This window comes from Cyrtonyx montezumae, unplaced genomic scaffold (genome assembly GCF_038088225.1).
Source record: "Cyrtonyx montezumae isolate F1298 unplaced genomic scaffold, pur_monq_1.0 scaffold_29, whole genome shotgun sequence".
NCBI lineage: Eukaryota > Metazoa > Chordata > Aves > Galliformes > Odontophoridae > Cyrtonyx > Cyrtonyx montezumae.
In genome coordinates this window covers 7,510,501-7,532,355 of record NW_027072033.1, presented here as the reverse complement: position 1 = coordinate 7,532,355, position 21,855 = coordinate 7,510,501, and the positions used below count along the sequence as shown (strand labels likewise).

The window sequence follows — 21,855 nt, the reverse complement described above, 5'->3', positions numbered from 1 at the left end:
GTGAGTGCTTCATTATAAAGAAAGCGCGAAAGCCACAGAATATTGGATGTCATCTCTAAGGAGAGCAAAAGAGAATTTTCTTTACTCTGTAATGTACCTACAACTGAAATGAGTATGTTTATTTGCACTCTTAAGCAATAAGATGTGAGGAAGCACTCTGGGATCTGAAAATCAAAGTTACTGTTAATCACCATGGCAAGTGGCTACTTCTACAAATTTCAACTCCATTTCTTTACAGCCAGAGTGATGATCAGGTGTAAGCTAGCTTATGGAGAGCTTCTTGATTTCCAGAGTGATTCACTGTTTGCCTGTCGTTGCTGTTCTTTTTTCTTATGCAGAATGAAAGATAGGTTGTTGTATTTACAACAAGGGTTGCTTATTTGCTTCTAGTGCATGCAAAAAATATCTACTGGGTAATACCATAGATAGGGAAGAGATTTCTGTGGGATGTTTTGTCTAAAAAATTGTAGTGAAAGAATCAGAGAGTTCCCTTTCTGTAGCAAAAAAAAAAAAAAAAAAAAATTGCTGAAAGACATTTTTCTCTAGCAAAACTAGGTTTGATGTCGCTGTTTGATATCTGCTAGCATACAGGGCGTCACAAAATGTGCACTGTTGAAGGACAGGACAGACATTGTGGTCCTGAGAATATACTGTATAGGTTCTGCCTTTCCTTTTAGACCTGTAATATTTATCTCAGATTTTGTAATTTTGTCTGGTCTATTTGTTTCTGAGCCTTCTGTATTGTCTGCCTTGAAATATAATCCTCTGGATCCAGAATTGAACCTTCAGATGTACAGCGGTAATTATTTCATATGTGCTGTCTTCCCATTTAGATGGGAAGAGTTCAGTGTTCAGTTCAGTAAAATCCAAATGGGAATTGTGGTGAATTGTATTTAAGGACATTAATCCTCCCAAGTATGAACACACTAGGTTTTTTCAAAAATATCCAGATATTCTTGCTCTAAGCTTTTGTAAACATCAGCTTGGTAATGCAGGAGTGTTGAAATTGCTGGGCGTAGATTTGATAAAGCTAATTGGTTTTGTAACTGCTGGAGTCTAAATTTTTAGAACTTGGTACATTCAGTTGTGGTGTAAGAGAGGGTCCCAGGTGCTTACCAGGATCAATAATTGCTACCACAAACAAATGCTGAATAGTTTTGTACAGGAAGGCTTGGGAGAGAGCAAACAAACAAAGAGTTTGAAGAAAGCTGGTGCATGTGATTTTATCAGAACTGCTTAGTATTTTTTTTTTAAGTGCAGTATCAGGATCTTGGCTCGTTGGATACAGATATATCAGTTCTGGTCTCTATTGGAAACAGTCTCTTACAGAGAATCTGGGAAATGAAAGCAAAACTCTTGGGGAGGACTTATTACAGTTCCCTTACCAAAAATTGCACTTTGGGTTTATGTGGTAATAATTGTCAAATTCCGTATATTATCTTTTGCAGAAGAGAAGGATTTCTGATGACTCCACAGTTTCAGAGTTGAGCAGGAGTTTCCAAGAAGTGCCAGGTATGGTAAAATGTGGGTTATCCCCTCCCTGCTATTGCAATGAGATTATTAGTGGCTCATAAGATACATAAGATACTCATAAACAGGAACACTAGTATCTTCTTTGGTATAGCAAATATGAATTAAGTTATAGTAAGCTTGATTTATTATTTTGTTTCAGTTAGAGATTGAAATATTTATCAAGAAATTTATCAGAAAAGGGATTTTTTCCACTTAATAACAGAATTTAACCTTACCTGTTAGTTACTACTGAAAGGTCCTATTCATGATTGCAAAGTATGTGTCAGAGGGATAGTGGCCTTGCTTTCAGAGACAACTGTGTATTTGAAAGATGAAAAGCAGTGAAAGCATTGCTGGACATCCTGTACAGTTTTTTTTTTTTAACTAAGAACAGCTGATTTAGACATTCAGGTGCCTTCGAGAGTACCACTGGTTACCAGTAAACATCTTTAAATAATCTTGATTGATTGAGCTAGCCCCATAAGGCTGAGAAGAAATTACAAAGAAGCTGATCAATACTGTATAGTGTGAGGATATGTTTAAATGGTAGGGGGATATGAAGTTGAAATTTCAGCAGCCTTATTTCTTAGTTGAACAGTTCCTACTGTACCACTGACATTGTCATAACATAAGTTCAATGTCTAGTAGAACTCACTGAAGCAGAAAAGTGTCTTAAACATGTTTTCCCTGAGCAGGTCTTAAATTCTGCATTTGGGATAGCTCATGAACCAGGTTAGCAAAAGGTGCTGGCATTGCAGCTGTAAATTGGTCTCACTTATCATCCATGCTGTTTTACATTAATAATTTCTGTTTAGTAATAATTTCTGTTTAGTTTTCTTTTACACAGCCAGGCTGAGGACCTATAGCAATGCCCTCAGCTTCTGCTGTCTCAGAGTTTGACTTGTCCAAGGCCGGAGTCAGTTTTCTTTTAAGAAAAAGAAGTAAGCAGAAGCAAACCCATTTACTCTTTCCTGTTATCTTTGGAGACAGGGTCTAACGACATTATAGTTATAATTATCTGGAAAATGAGACTCACTATCCCTTGTCTTTTGTAGTCTTTGGTTTCTTTTTTTCCACCTGACATTGTAGTTCATCTTCTAGTAAACTTTACCTTTTTTCAGCATAGTGGTTTGTCTTGTATCTTTCTGGGATTTTGCTTTTCCCTGCTTTGTTTTGCTTGGCCTAGTAGTTAAGAAAAAAAAAACCAAACAAACACAGGAATGAGGGCTTAAAAAAAAGACTCAGGTATTCCACTTAAGATTGTAAATATTTCCCAATTTATACTCAATAATCATTTTCCTGAGTACTTGTGTATTGAGTATTTATCATGCGGAATCAGGAAAATATTCTGCTTGACCTCATGGAATGGTTGAGTTGGAAGAGACCTCTGGGTCCATCTGGTCTGAAGTCCCTGCTCAATCAGGACCACCAAGAGCAGGTTGCCCAGGACCATGTCCAGGTAGTTTTTGAAGATCTCCAACAGCCTCTGGTCAGCTTGTGCCAGTGCACAATAAAAACATGTTTTCTGATGTTCAGAGGGAACCTCTTGTGTTTCGGTTTGTGCCCACTGCTTCTAGTCCTGGCTTTATGCTTCCACTAAGGAGAGGGATCGGATCACTTGTCTTAACCATGTTTTGGTTGACTTCATGCTCTGGAGAGATGAAACAGGTGAAGAGTAAATGTAGGAAGGTGAACTTCAGGAAAGCTAAATTCCAGTTCTTCCGGGAATTTTTCAACAAAACATCCTGGGAAACTGTCCTCGTGGGCAAGGGTTTGAAGCAGAGCTGGCAGATATTTAAGGAGACTTTCTTCATGGTACAAGAGCTCTCCATCCCCAGGTGTAGCAAGTCAGGAATGGAAGGCACAAGACCAGCCTGACTGAACTGGAACCTGATGGTCAAACTAAGAGCAAGAAGAAAATCCACAGGCAGTGGAAACAGGGGCAGATACTGTGGGAAGAGTAAAAGGAAGCTGCTAAGATGTGTAGGGATGGGATCAGGAAAGTCAAGGCCTACTTTGAACTGAACTTGGCTAAGAGTGCCAGAAAGAACAAGAAAGGCTTCTACAGGCACCTCAGCCAGAAAAGGAAAGTCTAGTAGGGCATACCACCCCCCCGGGAGTGACAGAGACAAGCTGGTATTGACAGACAAAGAGAAGGCGGAGGTACTCAACAGATTCTTTGCCTCAGTCTTCCCTGATAACTGCTTGTCCCATAGCCCTCGAATGTTTGATGTGGTAGAGGGGGATTGAGGAAGAAATGTCTCTCCCACTGTAAGCAAAGATCAAGTTAATATCCACCTGAGGAACCTGAGCATCCACAAGTCTGTGGGTCTTGATGAGATGCATCCCAGAGTCCTAGGGGAATTGGCTGATACAGTTGCCAAACCACTCTCAATGATATTTGACAAGTTGTGACAATCAGATGAAGTCTCTGGTGACTGGAAAATAGCTAATATCATGCCCATCATTAAAAAGGGTAAGAAAGATGACCCTGGGAGCTGCTGACCTGTCAGTCTCACCCAGGTGAACCTCTTGAGGTTCAACAAATCCAGTGCAAGATCTTGCACCTGGGTCAAGGCAGCTCCCATTGCCTATACAAACTGGGTGATGAAATGATTGAGCACAGCTGTGCTATAAAAGCCCTGGGGGTACTGGGGGATGGAAAGCTGTACATGACCCAGCAATGTGCCCTTGCAACCCAGAAAGCCAACTGTATCCTAAGCTGCATCAAAAGAAGCGTGGCCAGCTGGTTAAAGGAGGTGATCCTGCCCTTCTACTCTGCACTGGTGAGGCCTCATCTGGAGTACTGTGGAGTCCTCAGTACAGAAGAGATACATAAACCTATAGGTGTGTGTCCAGAGAAGGGCCACAGGAATGGGACACCTCTCCTATGAGGACAGGCTGAAAAAGCTGTGGCTGTTCAGCTTGGAGAAGAGAAGGCTGTGAGGTGACCTGATAGCAGCCTTTCAGTATTTAATGGGAAGCCACAGGAAAGAAGGGGACCGACCCTTTAGCAGGTGGTAGACAAGGGAAAATTGTTTCAAGCTCAAAGAGGATAGATTAGGGTTAGATATAAGGAAAAGATCTTTTACAGTGAGAGTGGCGAGGCACTGGAACAAACCTGAAACATGGAACAAACTCAGTGTGATGTGGTTGATGTCCCTTCCTTGGAGACTTTCAAGGCGAGGCTGGATAAGGCCTGGGCAACCTGATCTAGCTGTTGTGTCCCAGTTCAGTTCATGGGAGTTGGACTAGATGGCCTTCAGAGTTCCCTTTCAACTCTAAGGCTTCTATGAGTCTGTGACGTGCTGGCCATACTTGGCCTAATGCAGTCGAGGATACCATTGGTCTGCTTAGCAGCAAAGGCTCATTACTGACTCATGTTAAGTTTGGTGCCCACTGAAACCCCCAGATCCACTTCTGTGTAGCTGTTTTACAGCTGACTGGCCCCCAGCATATTCTGGTGCCTGGGGCTGTTCCTCCCCATGTGCATAACTCTACTAGTTGAACTACTTGAGTTTCCTGTCAGCCTGTCTCTCTAGCCTGTCTAGGTGCCAGTGGCATGTCATCTACTCTTCCTACTTACGTTATGTGGAGGCTTGCTAATGCTGTGCTCTGTTCCACCACATAGTTCATGAATGAAGATGTTAAATGGGACTGGATCTGGTATTGATCCCTGGAGCACACCACTGATCACCACTCTGGACCCAGCCATTCAAATAGTTTTTGTTCAACCTGCCCATCCAACCTATACATAACAGCTTGTTTCCTCCTTGCTCTCAGGATCTCAAACTCACCTAGGTCGTGGTCATTGCAGCCAAGGCTGCCTTTGACCCTGGCATGCCCAATAAGCCTCTTATTGGTGGAGAACTTCTTGAACTGCTTATACGTTGCTGTGTTGTCCTCCGTGAGGACTGGTGCCTCCAATAGTGAGGCAGCTTCTGTTTGTCTGAAGGGCCTCATCCACTTGTTCCTTCTAGTTAGATATGTCCTCTTTCTTGTCTTCTCATTAATCCTCACCTGTAAGCCTACAGTCAGCTCCTCGTTCATCCCCAGGCAGAGCTTCATGTTCTCCAGCTGCACTGTCACATAAAGAGCACCTTCCCTTCACAACCTGTCCTTCCTAGAGAGCCTCTATCCTTTCATGTGACTTTAGTCATGGGGATTATACCACCATAAATCAGTGATCCCAGGAGGACTGTTGCCCTGCAACTGCTCGCAGGCTGAAGCTCTCAGAGAGACTAAAAATTTTAGTCAGGACATATAATTGAAAATTTGGTTTCCTTAGAATTTTTTTGTTCTCTTTTAGTACTAGCATGTATCTTCCAACAAGCTTTGCTGTACAGGTAAAGACTGCATCAGATTGTTGTAGAAAGCTTTATCTGGTTTATGAGAACTTAGTATCTGTAAGATACTTTTATAAGCTCAAAAATTAAATGAGTACCTAGTACCTGTAAGATATTTTTAAGTTCAAAAAGCAAATAATTCAGTTTCTCTACATTTGTATTACTCATAAAGGGACTCTGAATTGTTAGTTTGAGATTTTAATTCACCTCGTCAAAAAGTGAGCTTATATGTATTGTATAATAAAGAAAAGAGTGTAGAAATGATGTTTTCTGTCATGCAGACTAAAAATGGCACTGTGCTTTTGAGTTGTGAAAGGTTGAAAACTAAAGCAAGGGATATGTCTAGCCTGCCCTTACTGGTCTAAAATAAATGAACTACATAAATAAAAGTCAGTTGTCAGAGGTAAATTGTATGTTTCTGTCTCTGTAGTTTTGATTGCTTAATATACAAGAGTGCTAACTTTTCATTCTATTCTTGGAATAAATAACTAAGCAAATTGAAAAAAATCATAATCAGGTAAATTCTTGCAGTGATAGTTCTGTGGTTTGTTTTTAACAGGGCCTGAAAAACTTTGTTATTAAATAGGCGACAGTAAACATGGAAGAATGTCTGTATTCTCTTAAAGCTTTCTAAAGCCCCTGAAGATTATTTTGGAAGAACATAGAATTTATGCCCCCTGACAGATGAATTGTTTAACCCCGTTTTTGCCAGAAGCAGCAGACTGCTTTTAAATTTGCTCGTCTCCCTATATTGAATTTCATATATCCCTTTTCATGGTAGCATGCTAATGTATAATTAGTTGTCTAGAAGAGCTGTGTGTTGTTTGCTCCAGTGGGGTGGGGGATGCCTGGTGGCATTTAATGGGAAGCCCACTCTTCCTTTGCTTTGCCTGGGCAGCAGAAAATGTTGAAGTAATTTGATGAGAGGTAGAGAACTGTAAATGTAAGGTCTTCCTCCTTTCCCAGAGGAAGGTGGCCATTTGTCTTGCAGTCTCACCAAGGCTTGCATCACCTGTGCTAGTGTAACTGGATGCAGCTTACCACATTCCTGTTTTCATCCTTTATAGGGTCTGAGAACCTCCCTGCTGGGGAGGCAGTGGTGGGAGCACAAGCCCAGAATAGGCCATGGCAAGAGAAGATGGCCCGAGTGAGAGTACAGGGCTGTACAAAGTTAGGGTAAAATGCTGTGGGTGCTTGGTGTGTGGGGGCATTTGTGAGAGGACTGCCAAGATGAGTCCAGGAGGGACTGTGCCCCTCTTGCTTCAGAAGGGAGGGTAAGCGTTCTGTTGCTAGTGATCATGAGGTCCCAACTGTCTTGCTGGAGTTGCGAGTGCCTCTGCCTATTGCCATACTGTTTGTGGTTTGTCAAGAAAAGATCCATTTAGCACTTTGAGTAGATACTGAGCAGAATTTAGGCATTGCACAATTCAGCTAAATTCTTATTAAAAGGAAAAAAAGGAAAAAGCAACTGATTTCAAAATCAGGGTTACAAAATTCAGCATTTCCTAATTTGGAAATTCCAAAATTCAAATGGATTGTGCAAGTGTCCCACGTACTGACTTCACACTTGAGTGCAGCTTTACAGTGCTGACTGGGGAGAACACAGTGACTTCTTGTTGTTTGGTGTTGCATTTTATTACTTTGTTAATCAATTAATGCAATAGTGATAAGAGTTAATAAAATTAACACCTGTAAAAGATGACACTGTTTTCCACGTACAGCTCTGTGTTATACTTTGCCTCTGTGTTCTCTGTGCAGGATGGTTTTCCATTGTAGACAGGAGCCTTCTTCCCTGTTACTGGTTTCTCAGCTTCTCCCATTGCAGAGCCTGTTTTGTAATGCGTTGGGGTTGTTTTTTTTTTTTTTTTTTTTTTTGTTTGTTTGTTTTTCTGGAAGGTGAACAAGAGCACTTTATTTCCAGCAAATCTGTCATGTATTCATTTGATGCCCAGTGATGTGGGGGTCATGTGAGAGACAGACTATTTTTTTTCTGTTTCAAAACCAGTCAAAATAGCAGCTCTCTGCTTTCTTAGTTTATATTAGTATTTCACATTGTTAGTTCCCTGTTAGCAGCAGGTCCTTATCCTGAAATTTTTCTAACAGTTCAGTTTTATGTTCTTTGAGAGAGCAGGAGCTTATCTTCTCTTTTCTGTGCCTTTGCACTAAAATTGTTTGTGTCAACAGGAATGTTCACAGCTCTCTGTTTCCAGCTGTGCTCTGCCAAACTGACAGGAGCTCTGGTAATCATTTCTTCTATTGTAGTTGCCCTGTTTTCAGTCACCATAAATACCAACATGGAAAACTCATGCAAGTGGTGTACGGATTATTTTGCTCCAGTTAATCAGATATTGATTTAAAAACAAGAGCAGAATGCTTAAATGAAAGTCAGTCATTTAAATTTATGTCAGAAAACTTTCATCAATTTTACAGAGAGCTAAAAAGTAGACTTGTGGTCACTAATTAGAGTTCAATTATTTAACTAAGCATTTCAAGTTTATTTCTGCGTTACTTCATAAATATTCTCGTTTTCAAGTGATTGCAGCTCTCATTTTGTTATAAAACCTAAAGCATTATGAGGCATAACTTTCCAAAAATAAAGCACTCAACTTTAATGAAAGACTCCTTCTACCCTTTGTGTTACATAAGAACAGGCTCCTAGCAGATCACGGGTGACTTCCTAGTGGATGTGAATTAAGGAGTTATTCCAGACAATTTTCAGCACAGGGAGGGAGAAGAAGAGGAGGAGTAATTAAACTGAAAGCTAAATTAAAGGACAGGGTACTGAGCGCATTTTAATCTCTATTTAAACTAACAGGAGTAAGAACATCTTGCACTATTCAGCACTCAGCATTTACTGTGGTGTGTTCCACCCCTTTTTTTTAATATGCAAAACTTTACCTTAGATCAACAAATAATTTCCTCTTAGTCAAACTTAATAATATGAAAAGGCTCTGTCTTGCAAACATATACATGAAAGGACAGAATTCTGCTTTGAGGAATTCCCTGGCCTACAGCAAAGTATGCACTAACTCAACCTAGTATTTTGTCCTCTTCAGAAGGTAATACAGTGTGCTTCGTCATTTTGCTTCTCCAGAGTTAGGTGAGCTAGGCTAGGAGTATAACTGTGGCTTTGGGGAGACTTCAAGATTGTTCATAATGAAGATGTCCTGAACAGGAAAAGCCCCGAAAAGTTGGAGGAGTTACGTAATCGTTGCTGGAATTGGTGCTGAACAATTTTGTTCCGGCTGTTGGGGGGGGGGGGGGAAATAAACAACAACAACAACAAAAGTTTAAGGGAAATGAGACTTTTTTTCTTTGAGACTTTTGTATGACTTGAAAAAATGCGTAGAAATAATGGCCCGGACTTCTTTTTTCTAACTGCTTTTCCTCTAACATTTCCATTAAAATAAGATTACTAAGCTGCCTTGAACATAGTCGTTTAACTGCTGTTAATTCTCTAAATACTTACCTGTAAGACCATCTGCATCACAACCACAAAATACTTCTGTAACTCCGATGTGTGGGTGCTCTTACAGTGTTGGGTAGTGAAACACGAAGTTGCCGTGACAATGAACAGGAAAGGTATGAGACAAAGAAGCCTAGTGAAATTAACTAAAAATACAGTGACTGGAATTACTTTTTTATATTTTCCATTACAATAGCTAGATCTGACCCAAACTGAGAATTAGATGATGATAACAACAAAATAAAATAATATAGATAAATAAAATAAAATACTTTGCTTGAGCAAGTTGTATTTTTGTCTTCTCTGAGTAGGCAGAAGATTTGTAGGAAGAACAAAGATTTTTTTTTAACCTTATCTATAATCATTTAGTAAAACATGCATAAAAGCTTCTGATGAATTTGCCTTCTACTCACTCATGTTACTTCTAAGTTCACAGTGGATTACTCTCTACAGTTCCAGAGATTCTTAGTCTTTGCTTGTCTAAACCTGGGACGTTTATCTTGCTGAGGGACTTCAGCACCAGAAACCACTCTTGCTGGAGATATTCTCACTTTCTTAGCTTTTATGTCTGGCATCTTTGGGTGCTGCCCTGTTAAATGGCACTTAGAGTTCTGAAGTGCTTCGTGCTCTGCTGCAAAAGGCAGCTTGCTTTTTGTTTTTTCGCACCCCCAAAGTGTACAACCCCGTGGAGAACTTCAAACACTTAGAAACAGTGTAATTTATTGGGTGGTGAATGCATTCACCTTCTTTCACCAGTTTGTTCTGAAGGTAAATACTTGCAAGACCCTTGACCTAGGAATGATCAGAGGAAAGTGAAGAAAGTGAAGGCTTATGGAAAAACAGCATTGGAAATGAATGAATTTTAGTGATCACTGAAGATAGAGCTCTTTTGGGCCTAAGAATACCAGCTTGGAGGCTGACTGACTTCCCCATGACTATTGAACACTTTGAATATTTAAGGTTGTTTTTTTTCTTTTAACGCAATAAATTGGCTTTTTGTTTGCTGTATTTCTTTTGACCCCCATGCACTCCTGGTGCATAGTGACACTGCTAGAAATGACACTTCTGCTTGTAAGATCCCGAGATGGGAGATGGGGCAGGTTTATATAAATAGCATTTAGCATTAGGCCGCACTTCTTTTGCTTGCTCTCTGAAATTAGTTTTTGTGATTTCTTTTATCTTTGAGTATCACAGAGGGTGATTTTTCTTTGGCTCACTCTTTATTAAGTAAGAAAATTTATATACTGGAATCAAATTTTTAGCATCAAACATAAGTGTCAGCTCAAAATATTTATACTACGGATTCTAGATTGAAGTGACTGCTTATGATAATTGCCTGTTTGCCATGTAATGTGTGGGGTGTTTTGAAGGACTTTATTTTCACCAATTAATCCAAATTAAGCAATGCAGGCAGCTGTAGGAGTATTGCAAGTTCAGTGTGCGCAGTATGCTATTTTTGGCAATACTCAGTTTTCTTTTCTATTTCTTACTCCCCTCCTCTCTCCACAGCATCATTTATTTCTTCAACGAAATTGAAGAATGCGTTCAGTAGCACTTCTCAGCAGCTCTGCAGCCTGTGGAGAGTGTGGGTAGTCTTTATTCAGCATCCTGGAAACTGTGTCCCCTTGAAGAAGTGATCTGCTGAAAGCACACACTTTCAAGTCAGGCTGGAACAATCTTCTTGAACTGCTTTCAAGCTCTGAAATGTCTGGTCTTTAATACTCCTTGGAATTTGGATTTCTTTTGCTAAAGAAACTACCTGCTGCCGTTATCAAGGGATTCTCAACGAGCCAGGGAACTGAAGATGGCTCTTCTTGCTTTTTATTCAATTTGGGCAGTTTTGCTGGAATTAGCAGTGGCATTTGGTCCTGTACCAAGAATCACTTGGGAACACAGAGGTAAGAAAAGAAACTACATTAGTGTACTGTGGGACATTGCAACAATATCAGGATTTTGCGTGTATGTTCTTCCAGGCTGCTTGTGGGGTTTGGTCAGTTAGTTCTGGTTTTGCTCAGCCTATCTATGGTGCTTAGGACCAGAATATTCAAGTCACTTGTGCAATGAGTTGACTTACTGCATATACTTTAAACAGTTATGAACATGTCACTTTTTAAAGGAGGATTTTTACATTGAGATTTCTGAGCTGAAGGATCATGCAGCTGAATCTTGCTCCAAGATTAAAAGTCAGCAGCTATGTTTTGTTTTAATAAGTTACTTTGACTTCAGGTCTGAACATACTTAACAAAATGTACCTCTCCAGCTAATATTTTTTTCTTTGTAATGTTTTTTTCAGGGTGAGGTGAATATTGGTGCTGAATTGTATTGAGCACTAGATAAATCACCTGGTGAAGAAACATTTGATCATTCTGTGATTCCTGGAGTCGAACCATTGTAGCCTTTTTTGCAGAAACCTTATTTTGCTGTACTTGTAAAATTGGAGCAAGTAGTTGTAACTTCACAGTAGAGTTAAAAAGAGGTATCAGATGAAATGCAAATAGAACTAATGAGGATTAGATAGTTCTGTAGGCTCTTGGCTTCATTGTTCAGCCTGGATCTAAAGAGATCTCTATAGCACAGGCTGTGAAGTAGTTACTGGCTGCTGCTTAACTCCTTTTTTTTTTTTTTTTTTTTCCCTGCACTTTCATGTATCATGGATATTTTAGCTTTTAAAAGACTTTTTGACTTGTACTTCTACTATTGATTAAAGTTAGCAGCCCTGGAGTGCTGTAAGCAAATAAATATATGGGCATTGTGAAGAAGCAGCCTTAAGTAAAGACGTTAAATATCAAGGAGTCACTCCACAGGAAAAGATAAATGGATTAAGAACATAGATATAATGAGCTGATATATGAGATGGCTGTAGGATATACTTTTCCCAATTTTCCTGTTTATTGGTATGAACAGGTAGAATTGCCTGAACCAGTTCATCCATTTGGAAATTTTCCTGCCAAGTGAAAGATTTGAAAATGCGTGCTTGTGAATCTAATTTTAAATAAGTGTTTCTTGAGTTCTGCAGATGAAAAGGCGCAATTTTTGTTGTTAAGACTGGGAGTAGTAGTATATTTTCTGCCCGTCTCTTGAAAGTGAAACTAAATTAACCTTGTGGTAGTCTCTTTTACAAAGTCTGTCATCCCAAGATTTCAGTAATTTTTCCATAACAGTTGTACACGCAGAATAAATATTCCTGTTTATTAATAATTTGGTCACCCTTCTCCAAGCCATTCCATTCCAGTGTGCATTTTTCTTCATTCCACTGCCTGTTTCCCCCATGTTTACCTCTTTCTTTTGTCTTCTTCCTTTTTATTTTGATTCTCCCTCATTTCTTTTTGTTGTGTGCAATTATTTCATAGAATTATAGAATCATTTCCAGTCTGCAGTTGAAAATCTTGTTTACACTGAGTACATGGTTCCTTTTTAGGTTACATCTTCTTTCTGCTGCGGTAGTATCTTTAATTGTCTTCTTTCTCGGTGCAGGATTGTTGGTGGGATTTTTTTAGGGAGGGTGAATTCACATGGTGAATTATTTAATTTTCCATGGTAGGTGGATATGTGGAAGGGAGAAGACATTCCAGCAGACTGAAATGGAAGGTTAGAAAAAAAAAGGAATTAATTTTTTCCAGTGGTTAAGGCAGACATGAGTTATAGGGATCATTGCAGGAGGAAGTTTGTAGACATTTGAAATTGAACTAGAAAATAGGGAGCATTGATTTTAATGTCGGTGATGGGAGCTGCTGTTTCTGCTGAACCAAGCTCCCAAGGTGATACGTCAGTTGTTATGTGTGTTGCCCAAAGTAAGCTTTGTAGCTTTCAAAGATACTCAAAGGCTGTTAGGCAGTTTATAATAATGACCCATAAACTTGACCCTGAGTGATCATGTTTTCTGTGTCTGCTATTTTCCTTTCATTTCAACAGAGGTCCAACTAATACATTTTCATGAACCTGAAGTGTCAAACTATTCAACCTTGCTGTTAAGCAAGGATAGAGATGTTCTGTATGTAGGAGCCAGAGAAGTCATCTTTGCATTAAATGCAATGAATATTGCTGAAAAACAACATGAGGTGAGTATGCATTTGTGAATACATTATCCTCCATATAAAAATCATTCTTTCATTATTTTTTTTACCAGTTAGCACTGTGCTTGAGATGAAGGTCTTATCCCTCAAGTTTCAGCTTCTGTTTGATGTTTCGAGTTGTGTCTGCACATTTATGTAATATGGGAAGAGATATGATTTATCTCACTCAGATTTAGCTTACCTACAGGGGTACTTTGGATGTACTGACTCTTCTCTGAGTAGGTTAACCCATGCAGAAATCTGCTAACATGATTGTGTTACCTCAGGTTCTTCTCAGGCTCCTTACTCTCATCTCATCTCATCTCATCTGCAACACAGGCTGGTGCTTAGAGATCCATCATGGAATCCATGGAACAAAATGTTTAAGGATGGTGATAGGAAATTTCACGTGCATATAGTACTTGATTTTCAGTTACTGCTTTGAGTGGATATTGTTATCATAAAGTATACCTTAGTCCAGTAAGTTTAAGTGTTCTTTTCTAGTGCAAATTAAATTGAGAAATAATTAAAACACGCCTGCATTTCCCTAATGAAGATGTTAATGGGGAATTTCATTAATGAACTTGAGAAGGATCATAATGAACCCAAAAGATACTAGCAGTGCTTCTGCACTCTTCTGATGACACATTTGTTTGGAAGTGTCACCTTTCTTGAGAAGAATGGCTTTGAACCTTCAAAAGCTACTTACAAAATGATTTATAAATATTGCAGCCACTAGCATTAAAATTGCTTAATTTTTACATTATGCAAGGACTGAAAATACTCCATTTGCATTAAAGTGTTCCGAAAACAACACTTTGTTTCTTGTTTTTTGCTTAGTTGCACTGGAAGGTCACTGAAGATAAAAGAACTAAATGTGCAGTCAAGGGCAAATCAGAACAGGTACGTTCTTCTGTTGAACATGGGGAAAGATAGACACTTCCTTTAAAGAAGAGCGATGCTAAAGAAGAAAGGTTCCAAGTATTTGAAATTAAATCTTCAAATCACCTAAATTATTAAATGAACTCGAGCTTTGGAAAGTGCAGTTAGTCTTTTTTTGTAGTTCTTATTTTATTGCTTGTTGTTGAACCTTGTTTGAATCTGTGCATATTCTCATGTTTTTATTATTATAAGTTTTTCCGTTAAATTAATAAACCAATATTACTTTCACTGAACAAGTTGATAGCAGCTGTTACGTTTGCTTTAAGGATGTAGGATTTATTTTCTAGGCCAGAATTTTTCCACCAGTGCATTTTTTCACTAACTGCATGCATCTTTGTGATCCTGAGCAGGTGTGCTTCTTGCTGGCCTGACTGTTCAGAATGCTTCCCAGTGCCTGAGCAGCCCAGTCTCTTCTGTGTTTGGCAGTGCAGGCAGCTCAAGTCTCTGGCTCTCTCAGTGTTTCTGTCAGCCACGGACTCCTCCACCTGCTCATACTGACTTTCTGTAGAGGTAGTTTGTTTATGGTAATTGGCCATAGGTAGGCTTGCCTCTCTTGTGTTCTGCCACATGGCTTAGTAATATGTCAGACTTGGGGTTTACTTGGCAAAATTGATGGTCAGACTTTCACCGTAGTTATTTGTGGAACAAACAGTAGAACTCAATTAAAGGTTATAAAGCTGGTGTATATTTTGCTGGTGGGTGTGAGGGGGATAACTCTGCCCAACTCACGTCTGACAAGCAGCTACTTAATAGTGTACAGGTATGGATATACATAAGTGCCTATTACTTATTTATAACCTGTCTCCACTCTGTATTACAATGAGTTCTAGAAGTATCTCTTCAAGCTTGCACTTGCACGGTGCCTCCTGGTGGTCGTGGGCCGGGGTCTCAGGTATGAAGAAATCTTTCCCTCATGAACTCTCCATGAACTCAAGCTGTGCGCAGGTGCAGTCCCACCAGGCAGAATGCAGCCGGCCTTCAGCTGATGCTTACATTCCGGATCTTGTCTTATCAGTAAACTTTTACAAGCCAGTTCCTTCCCTGTTGACATCCAGGGTCTTCACGGCCTTCACTAATGAGCAGTGTGAATCCCTGCAAGCTAAGACTTTCCTTATATGGTGTTCATTTATAATGAACTATGTCCTTCTGAGTTTCTCCCCTCCCACTGTATGTCTCCTTATTACTCATCAATAGCTTTGAAAGCATAGGGTTCCGAAGGCTGCAGGTGCAGAAAGTAGTACTACTATCCAATTAGAGAGTTTTGACATGAGCACCTCATATCTCCAGTTTCTTCGTTGCACTCTGATTGTAAAACTGCAGGTGCATCCAGGGGCTCATTTGAGGTGAAGTGAGTTACCTTCGCTTTACTCAGCTCCCTGCATTTATTTGAACTGAGAGCCATCAAGGCAACCTAGCTTCCTAACACAAGGTGTGGTAGGCTGTTGAGGACCGGTTCCTCTTCCTCTTTGCCTCTCCCTGGTGCATTCTGATTACTTTGTTCTCCACGGAGGTTGCTAGTAGTACTTACGTACAGACATGATGGCTGTATATGATGTGAGTCTCATCTCTCATGCATCTGCATACACTTCAGCAAATAGGTCTTTGTATCCAGCAGTCCTTTTTGGAGATTATTGATGGTGATTGGAAAAGATGTTAGTCTGGAAATAGGTATTTTGCCTTAACTCTCCCTGAACTCCAAACTGTTCTTACTATTTTTTTCTGCCCCTAGATTAAGAAGCTTTACTTATTCCCATCAATGCATTTTCTCCATTGTTCTCAGCATTTATAACTACTGGGTATGATTATGCTATGGCCATTATATTTTACAAAGTGCAGTTGTTTCAAAAGTGTTGGAAGTATTAAGCAGTCACTAATATTTCTTATACTAAAATGGGAAGTCCTTGCCCCCAGCTATCGTCACTACGCCGTGCCAGCAAAAAAGAGCAACAACAAAACACACATCTGTTCAGGGAACTAATCCAGCAGAAAACTGGTTTTGTTCTTTTTGTCTCCAGTTTTCTTCCATACCTGACTCACCACACAGTCAGAGAAACACCTAGTTTGTCTCATAAGTATAAAGAGTAAGGACGATGGTTATACTTGCTTAAATAGTTTACAAAATTGCAGTACAGTGTTGGTATCTGGCTGTGTACCAGAGAGGATTAAGGGATGTTGATAATACTGTTTGTTCTTCTCTGAGTGCATGCTTACAGTGTTTATCTTCATTGTTCTGAATCCTTATGGCATGAATATGTGACTTCTTGGATTGTCTGGGCCTCAGTCAGCAAACAGGAATTGTCATAGTCCATATATAAAGTATATAATATAGTTTAAAAAAGAAAAAACACAGATACATATTTTTCTCTGTTCATGGGACTGTGTTTAGCCAATGTATCAAAATGTATGAAATCACTTGCTGTAACTTGAGCTTGCCATAATTTAAGTTTAATTTCAAGCACTGTCATTGTCTGAAACATAGCACAGGTAAGTTGATTTTTCACCTTGAAGATACATGTTTAACTCAGTTAAATGAGCAAACAAATCCGCCAAAAGTGATAAATCTGTGAGCCATTTTTACATTAATTTTGTAAGTCCCTCTTTTTTTTGCCAACTATTGCTGGGATGCCATCAATATAGCTACACCAGATACATTCATTAAAGAAAATCTCTTCAATGTGTTTTTTACTGCTTCAAACAAGTCAGGAGGTATAGTTGTGTCTTTTTGTGTCATCAGAGAAACCATTTTTTTCAGTGACATTAATACTTGCTATCAGTACTTCTAATGAAAAGGCAAGGTGAGCCATATATGTAGCATCAGTACCTTCATCTGTTGCCAAAGCATAAAATTTGAAATTAGCAGCTTTAATCTAAATTTCTTCCAATATATTTTCCTGTGTCTTCAGTTCACCTGGCTACAGGCTGGTGAGACAAACCGTTTTTTCTGAAATCCATTTTTTTATGAGAACGTATTATATCTGTCATGCTTTCCATGCATTGCCTAACCAAGTCACCGTCAGGAAATGATTTTGATTTTTTTTTGCAATCAGATCTGCTGCAGTGCAACTAGCTTTTATAATAGAGTCTGAGTTTTAACTTAAAAAATATATATATTTGTTGAGGTGACAGACTTTTTTCCAGTTCCACTATTTTGTCTTTCTGATGCCTTCTTTGATACGCGTTGAATTTGTCACTGTTACCTCATATAATGGCTTTTCCAATTGTAATTTTCAAAAACTGACATAATTTCCTTCCTAAGCGTAGTGCTGTATTATTTGTCAGCATTGCACTGTGCCCTGCCTTTATCCCAGGGCTGGGCCAGTCGGTGGGACAGAGCTGATGCCATGAGGCAGGGTGTGGGCTGCAGAGCAAGCTGTGCTAGGCCGCATGCGGCCCACAGGTTGGATGTACTTGCCTTATGGCATCCTTTCTTCAAAGCTTTGTTTAGACTCCTTGCTGTCATGACGTGGCATGAATAGCAGCAACAGAAGAATTGACAGCACCGGCTTTATTTATTTATGTTGGAATGTAGAGTTGTGGTTTATCAGACCTGCTTTTCTCATCCTTTATTGCAGACAGAGTGTCGTAACTATGTGCGTGTCCTGCAACAGCTAAACGACACTTTTCTCTATGTGTGTGGAACTAATGCATTTCAGCCAACTTGTGATTACCTGGTAAGAATATGTAGATTTTGTGACCCATTAAAAGCTTCAACAAAAAAGCAGCTCATCTAAACAATGAGGTTTTTTTTGTGTGTTTTTTTTGTTGTTTTTTTTTTCCAAATAGTATTTCAGTTTAAGTGCTTGTCGTAGCTTTTGATGTATTCATGATACTTCTCACAGTGAGAATTAGAGTACAGAAATAAACTGTACTGTTCTTTTTTCAAAACACTGAATTATTGATTCATCTTGGTTAACAGCAGATTTACTCTTTCTTTTCTGTGTATTTTGCATTAGTGTAAAAGTACTTTCTGAAACTGAAATGATACTCTGTGTGACTTTCATCCATTACTGAACTTCCCTGAAATTTCTAATATTTCTGTCTCTGCTTGTCTTGGCTTAAAATCAGAACTCCCTTTTTTCACTGCTTACTCTTCAGTTGTACTCACTGTGTATCTTAACAATTCTGAAATTCAGAGATGTTGTAATTGTGTTCAACTTTGTTCTTCTTTTTGTCTCCCCTGCCTGTAAGCTTGTCTGCCATTAGCTCTGGAACATTGCCAGAGGTCACTGTCCTCAGCTTCCAGTGTCTTCATTAAACAGTATAAGTGATTATTTTCCCAGTATTGTTGCTTCAGCTCTCTGTCATCCTACTGATCCCTGTTCCCTTGATTTTTTAAGGGATTTATAAAGTAGCAGTCACTCAGTTGTTTTTGAAAAATACAGCTAGATTATACCCCACCTAATAAATTTAACAGTCTATAAAATTGTGAAATTCACTTCAGAAAGCCTTCTTAGTTTATAAAACTGATGATTTTTGTGCAAGCTAATTTAATAATTGCAAGTTCTTGCCTTTCATCGTTTTCTTTGCCTTTCACATTGCGTGTTTTTTTTTCTTTTTTGGTAAATATCTCTTTTCCTATAAATAAATATACAAAAATATTTCCAATCTTTCTCCTTCTATGCCTGGATTTAACTTTTTGTGTATTCTCTATTGCTATTTCCCTCAGTTTCCATTTCCTCTTTGTTATACTTGGTCATATTTTCTGAAAACTCGTATGTGTTTTATAATCTTGAGAGAATGGGAATTTCAGACTGCAAGTTTCTGGTCTGTTACTGGTTGTTTTTTAGTTATCTTTGCATAATTCATTTGGTTGAAAGAAAGAGTAGAAATGGTTGACTTGTGGTTTTCAACTTAATTTTTTGCAGAATTTAATTTTGTTTGAGCTCGGAGGTAAGAATGAAGATGGTAAAGGTAGATGCCCATTTGATCCTGCTCAAAGTTACACATCTGTTATGGTTGGTAAGTTCGGTCTTTGCATACCTCATTATGATGTATAAGTATTCAGTCTTCTCCACTATTGTTCTCCTGTCTTTCACTATTAGAATGGTTTCTAAGTCATTACTGTGCATGTAAGTAGACATAAAGACACTCATGTAGTCAACCTTAATGTGTTTCTTAAAAGCAGAACGTTGTTCTGGAAGCAACTTTTAGAACAGCAGCTTTCAAGATAATAATTTAAGTGCTTTAGTACATGTAGGAAGTTTTAAAGAACCATGAAAACAGTGCTGACTTTTGCCAGGTGCTTGTGTTAGAAAGAGTAGAAGCAATAATAAACCAAGTGTAAAAATGTTAGCTTTGAGAATGGTCAGCAGAAATATAAACACAGAAGACTTGTTTAGGGCAACTGAGAGGAAATCCTTGTTTATCTTTTCTTGTGAGAAGTTTCAGCTAACATAGTCTCTTGAAATATTTATGTACCTTTTTTGGTATCCAGTGCATAAGAGAGTTTAAAATATTTGTTTTTATTTTAAAGATGAGGAGCTTTATTCTGGGACTTCTTACAATTTCTTGGGAAGTGAACCTATTATTTCACGGAACTCTCATCAGAGTCCTCTGAGAACAGAATATGCAATACCTTGGCTCAATGGTAAGTGGGTGTGAGAACACACCAGGTCAAATTACTTAATTCTTCTTCAATGTCAAAAACTCAGACAAAGAGTTTAAGCTTCCTTTCTGAGGTACGAGCATTTGTTCACTGTCTTAAAGGGGATGACTTTTGTTATATTGGCACACTGTTGTGTAGACTTTATTTTGTCTTTGAAATTTCAGAACTTTTATCAGCATTAGCAATGAAAATAATTTAGAAACACAGATTTTGACTTAAGTGCTGGGTTTTGTTTTACATTTATTTGTTCATCCTTGCTATTATACAACATACATGCAGTAAGAAGAATATCCCATGTAATCAACATGTATATTTTAAAACCAGTTTTTTCCTGGTTCTTGATTCTCAGCTCTTGACTTTCAGAATTGACTGAGTTTTGTGAACTCTCCAGATTCTGTGGCTCTTGGCCCTAAAAGGCTAACATCATAAAGTCAGCATATTCCCTAAGAATAAAAATACAGTGTTCAAAAAGAAGAGGATGCTGAATTTGTAGAACATCCTGTTATTATTGTGATATTTGGTATTTCAGCTCACAGCACAAATACTTAGTGGCTGGTATTGTGTACATGTAGTTGAAAGAAAGTTGTTTTTACAAGGCAGAGTTGACCTAAATCTGATTTCATGCATGAGGGCTGGATGACAACAAAGGGATTACGCATGTTTGAAAGCCAGCAGGGCTTGAGAGCATGGTTAGTGTTTTGGATTTGTTATGATTTTTTTATGGGACTGTGTGGTCTTCATATGTGTCCAGCCAGCTGCCAGATTAGCAGGTGCTGATAGCTGACAACCCTGGGAATTTATTACTTGCAAGATTTAGCTAATTCTTTCTATCCCTAAATATGAATGAACAGAAATATACCATATCCAGTGGGCAGCGGCTGGTAGGTATCCAGACCTATCAGAAAAGCATGTTTGTAAGTGAAAAATGGGCAGTAATAAGGTACAACAGTCCTAGAGGTATTAGAGACCTTTAAGGTATGGTATGTTAAATAGCTGGGTTTTTTTCCTCCACTATTGTACTTTTTTAGAAGTGCTATTCATGGGCTCACCAACAAAGTGTAAGCAGATTAAGAACAGTTAAGTGCAGCATGAGGTTCGTAAGATGAAAATTCCTAGAGAGTCTTCAGGAGAATGAAGTTAAAAGAGTTGTGTATAATGTAAAATTCTTCTCTTTGTATTTTTAGAGCCAAATTTTGTTTTTGCTGATGTGGTAAGAGCAGATGAAAACAGCACAGATGGAGAAGATGACAAGATATATTTCTTTTTCACTGAGGTGTCTGTGGAATATGAATTTGTTGGAAAACTTATGATTCCAAGAATAGCTAGAGTGTGCAAGGTGGGACATGGTTCATTTGCCTTCTACTAAGTACAGTAGATACTGTTTGTTAGTGTAAAAAAAAAAAAAACCCACATTTATTGTAAGTTAAATAGAAATGATTTAACTTCATCTCGTTCAGTCAGTGGTTCTAATCTGTTTCTCATAACTGATGAAGTCACATTGTTACATTGGAAACTTATAGTTGATTTAATTTAATTAATGGTGAAATTTCAGTATGAGGGTTCTGCCCTCCCCTGGGGAGTGTGGGAAAACAACAATAATTACAAAAAAAAAAAGAACAGAAAATGTGTCTACTCTTGTTTCTGTTTTATTATTTTTTTAAACTGGGAGGGGGGGGGGGGAGGGGGAAGGGACGGAAAGGCTTGGATTGCTGTTGACCAGATAGGAAGTTTGTCAGAGATTCAGTTATTATTACTATCAGGCAGCAGCATAGAGATAAAATCATTTTCTCCTGAAGTCACAGTAGTTATAACAGACAGGACGTCCATGAAGCTGCCAGATCCTGCCTCAATACAAAAATCACCAGTGGTCTGATTCTGCCACACTTTGTGTGATTAAACCTTAATATTGTGGGCTCAATCAAGTAGTGTTGG

The 21,855-nt window shown here is 38.7% G+C and overlaps 1 protein-coding gene across 3 annotated transcripts in view; it reads left to right on the top strand.

The window, feature by feature from the left end:
* The window catches only part of SEMA4D (semaphorin 4D), a 91,690-nt gene that overhangs the window by 51,456 nt on the left and 18,379 nt on the right, over nt 1-21,855 (top strand). For all 3 annotated transcript variants that reach the window (XM_065740659.1, XM_065740657.1, XM_065740658.1), the window contains exons 2-9: nt 1,449-1,512; nt 10,834-11,222; nt 13,237-13,382; nt 14,217-14,279; nt 17,891-17,989; nt 19,184-19,277; nt 19,792-19,905; nt 21,108-21,259. In XM_065740659.1, coding sequence (XP_065596731.1) covers nt 11,129-11,222; nt 13,237-13,382; nt 14,217-14,279; nt 17,891-17,989; nt 19,184-19,277; nt 19,792-19,905; nt 21,108-21,259 — 762 coding nt within the window. In that variant the 5' untranslated portion in view covers nt 1,449-1,512; nt 10,834-11,128. The remainder of the gene's footprint in view (nt 1-1,448; nt 1,513-10,833; nt 11,223-13,236; nt 13,383-14,216; nt 14,280-17,890; nt 17,990-19,183; nt 19,278-19,791; nt 19,906-21,107; nt 21,260-21,855) is intronic.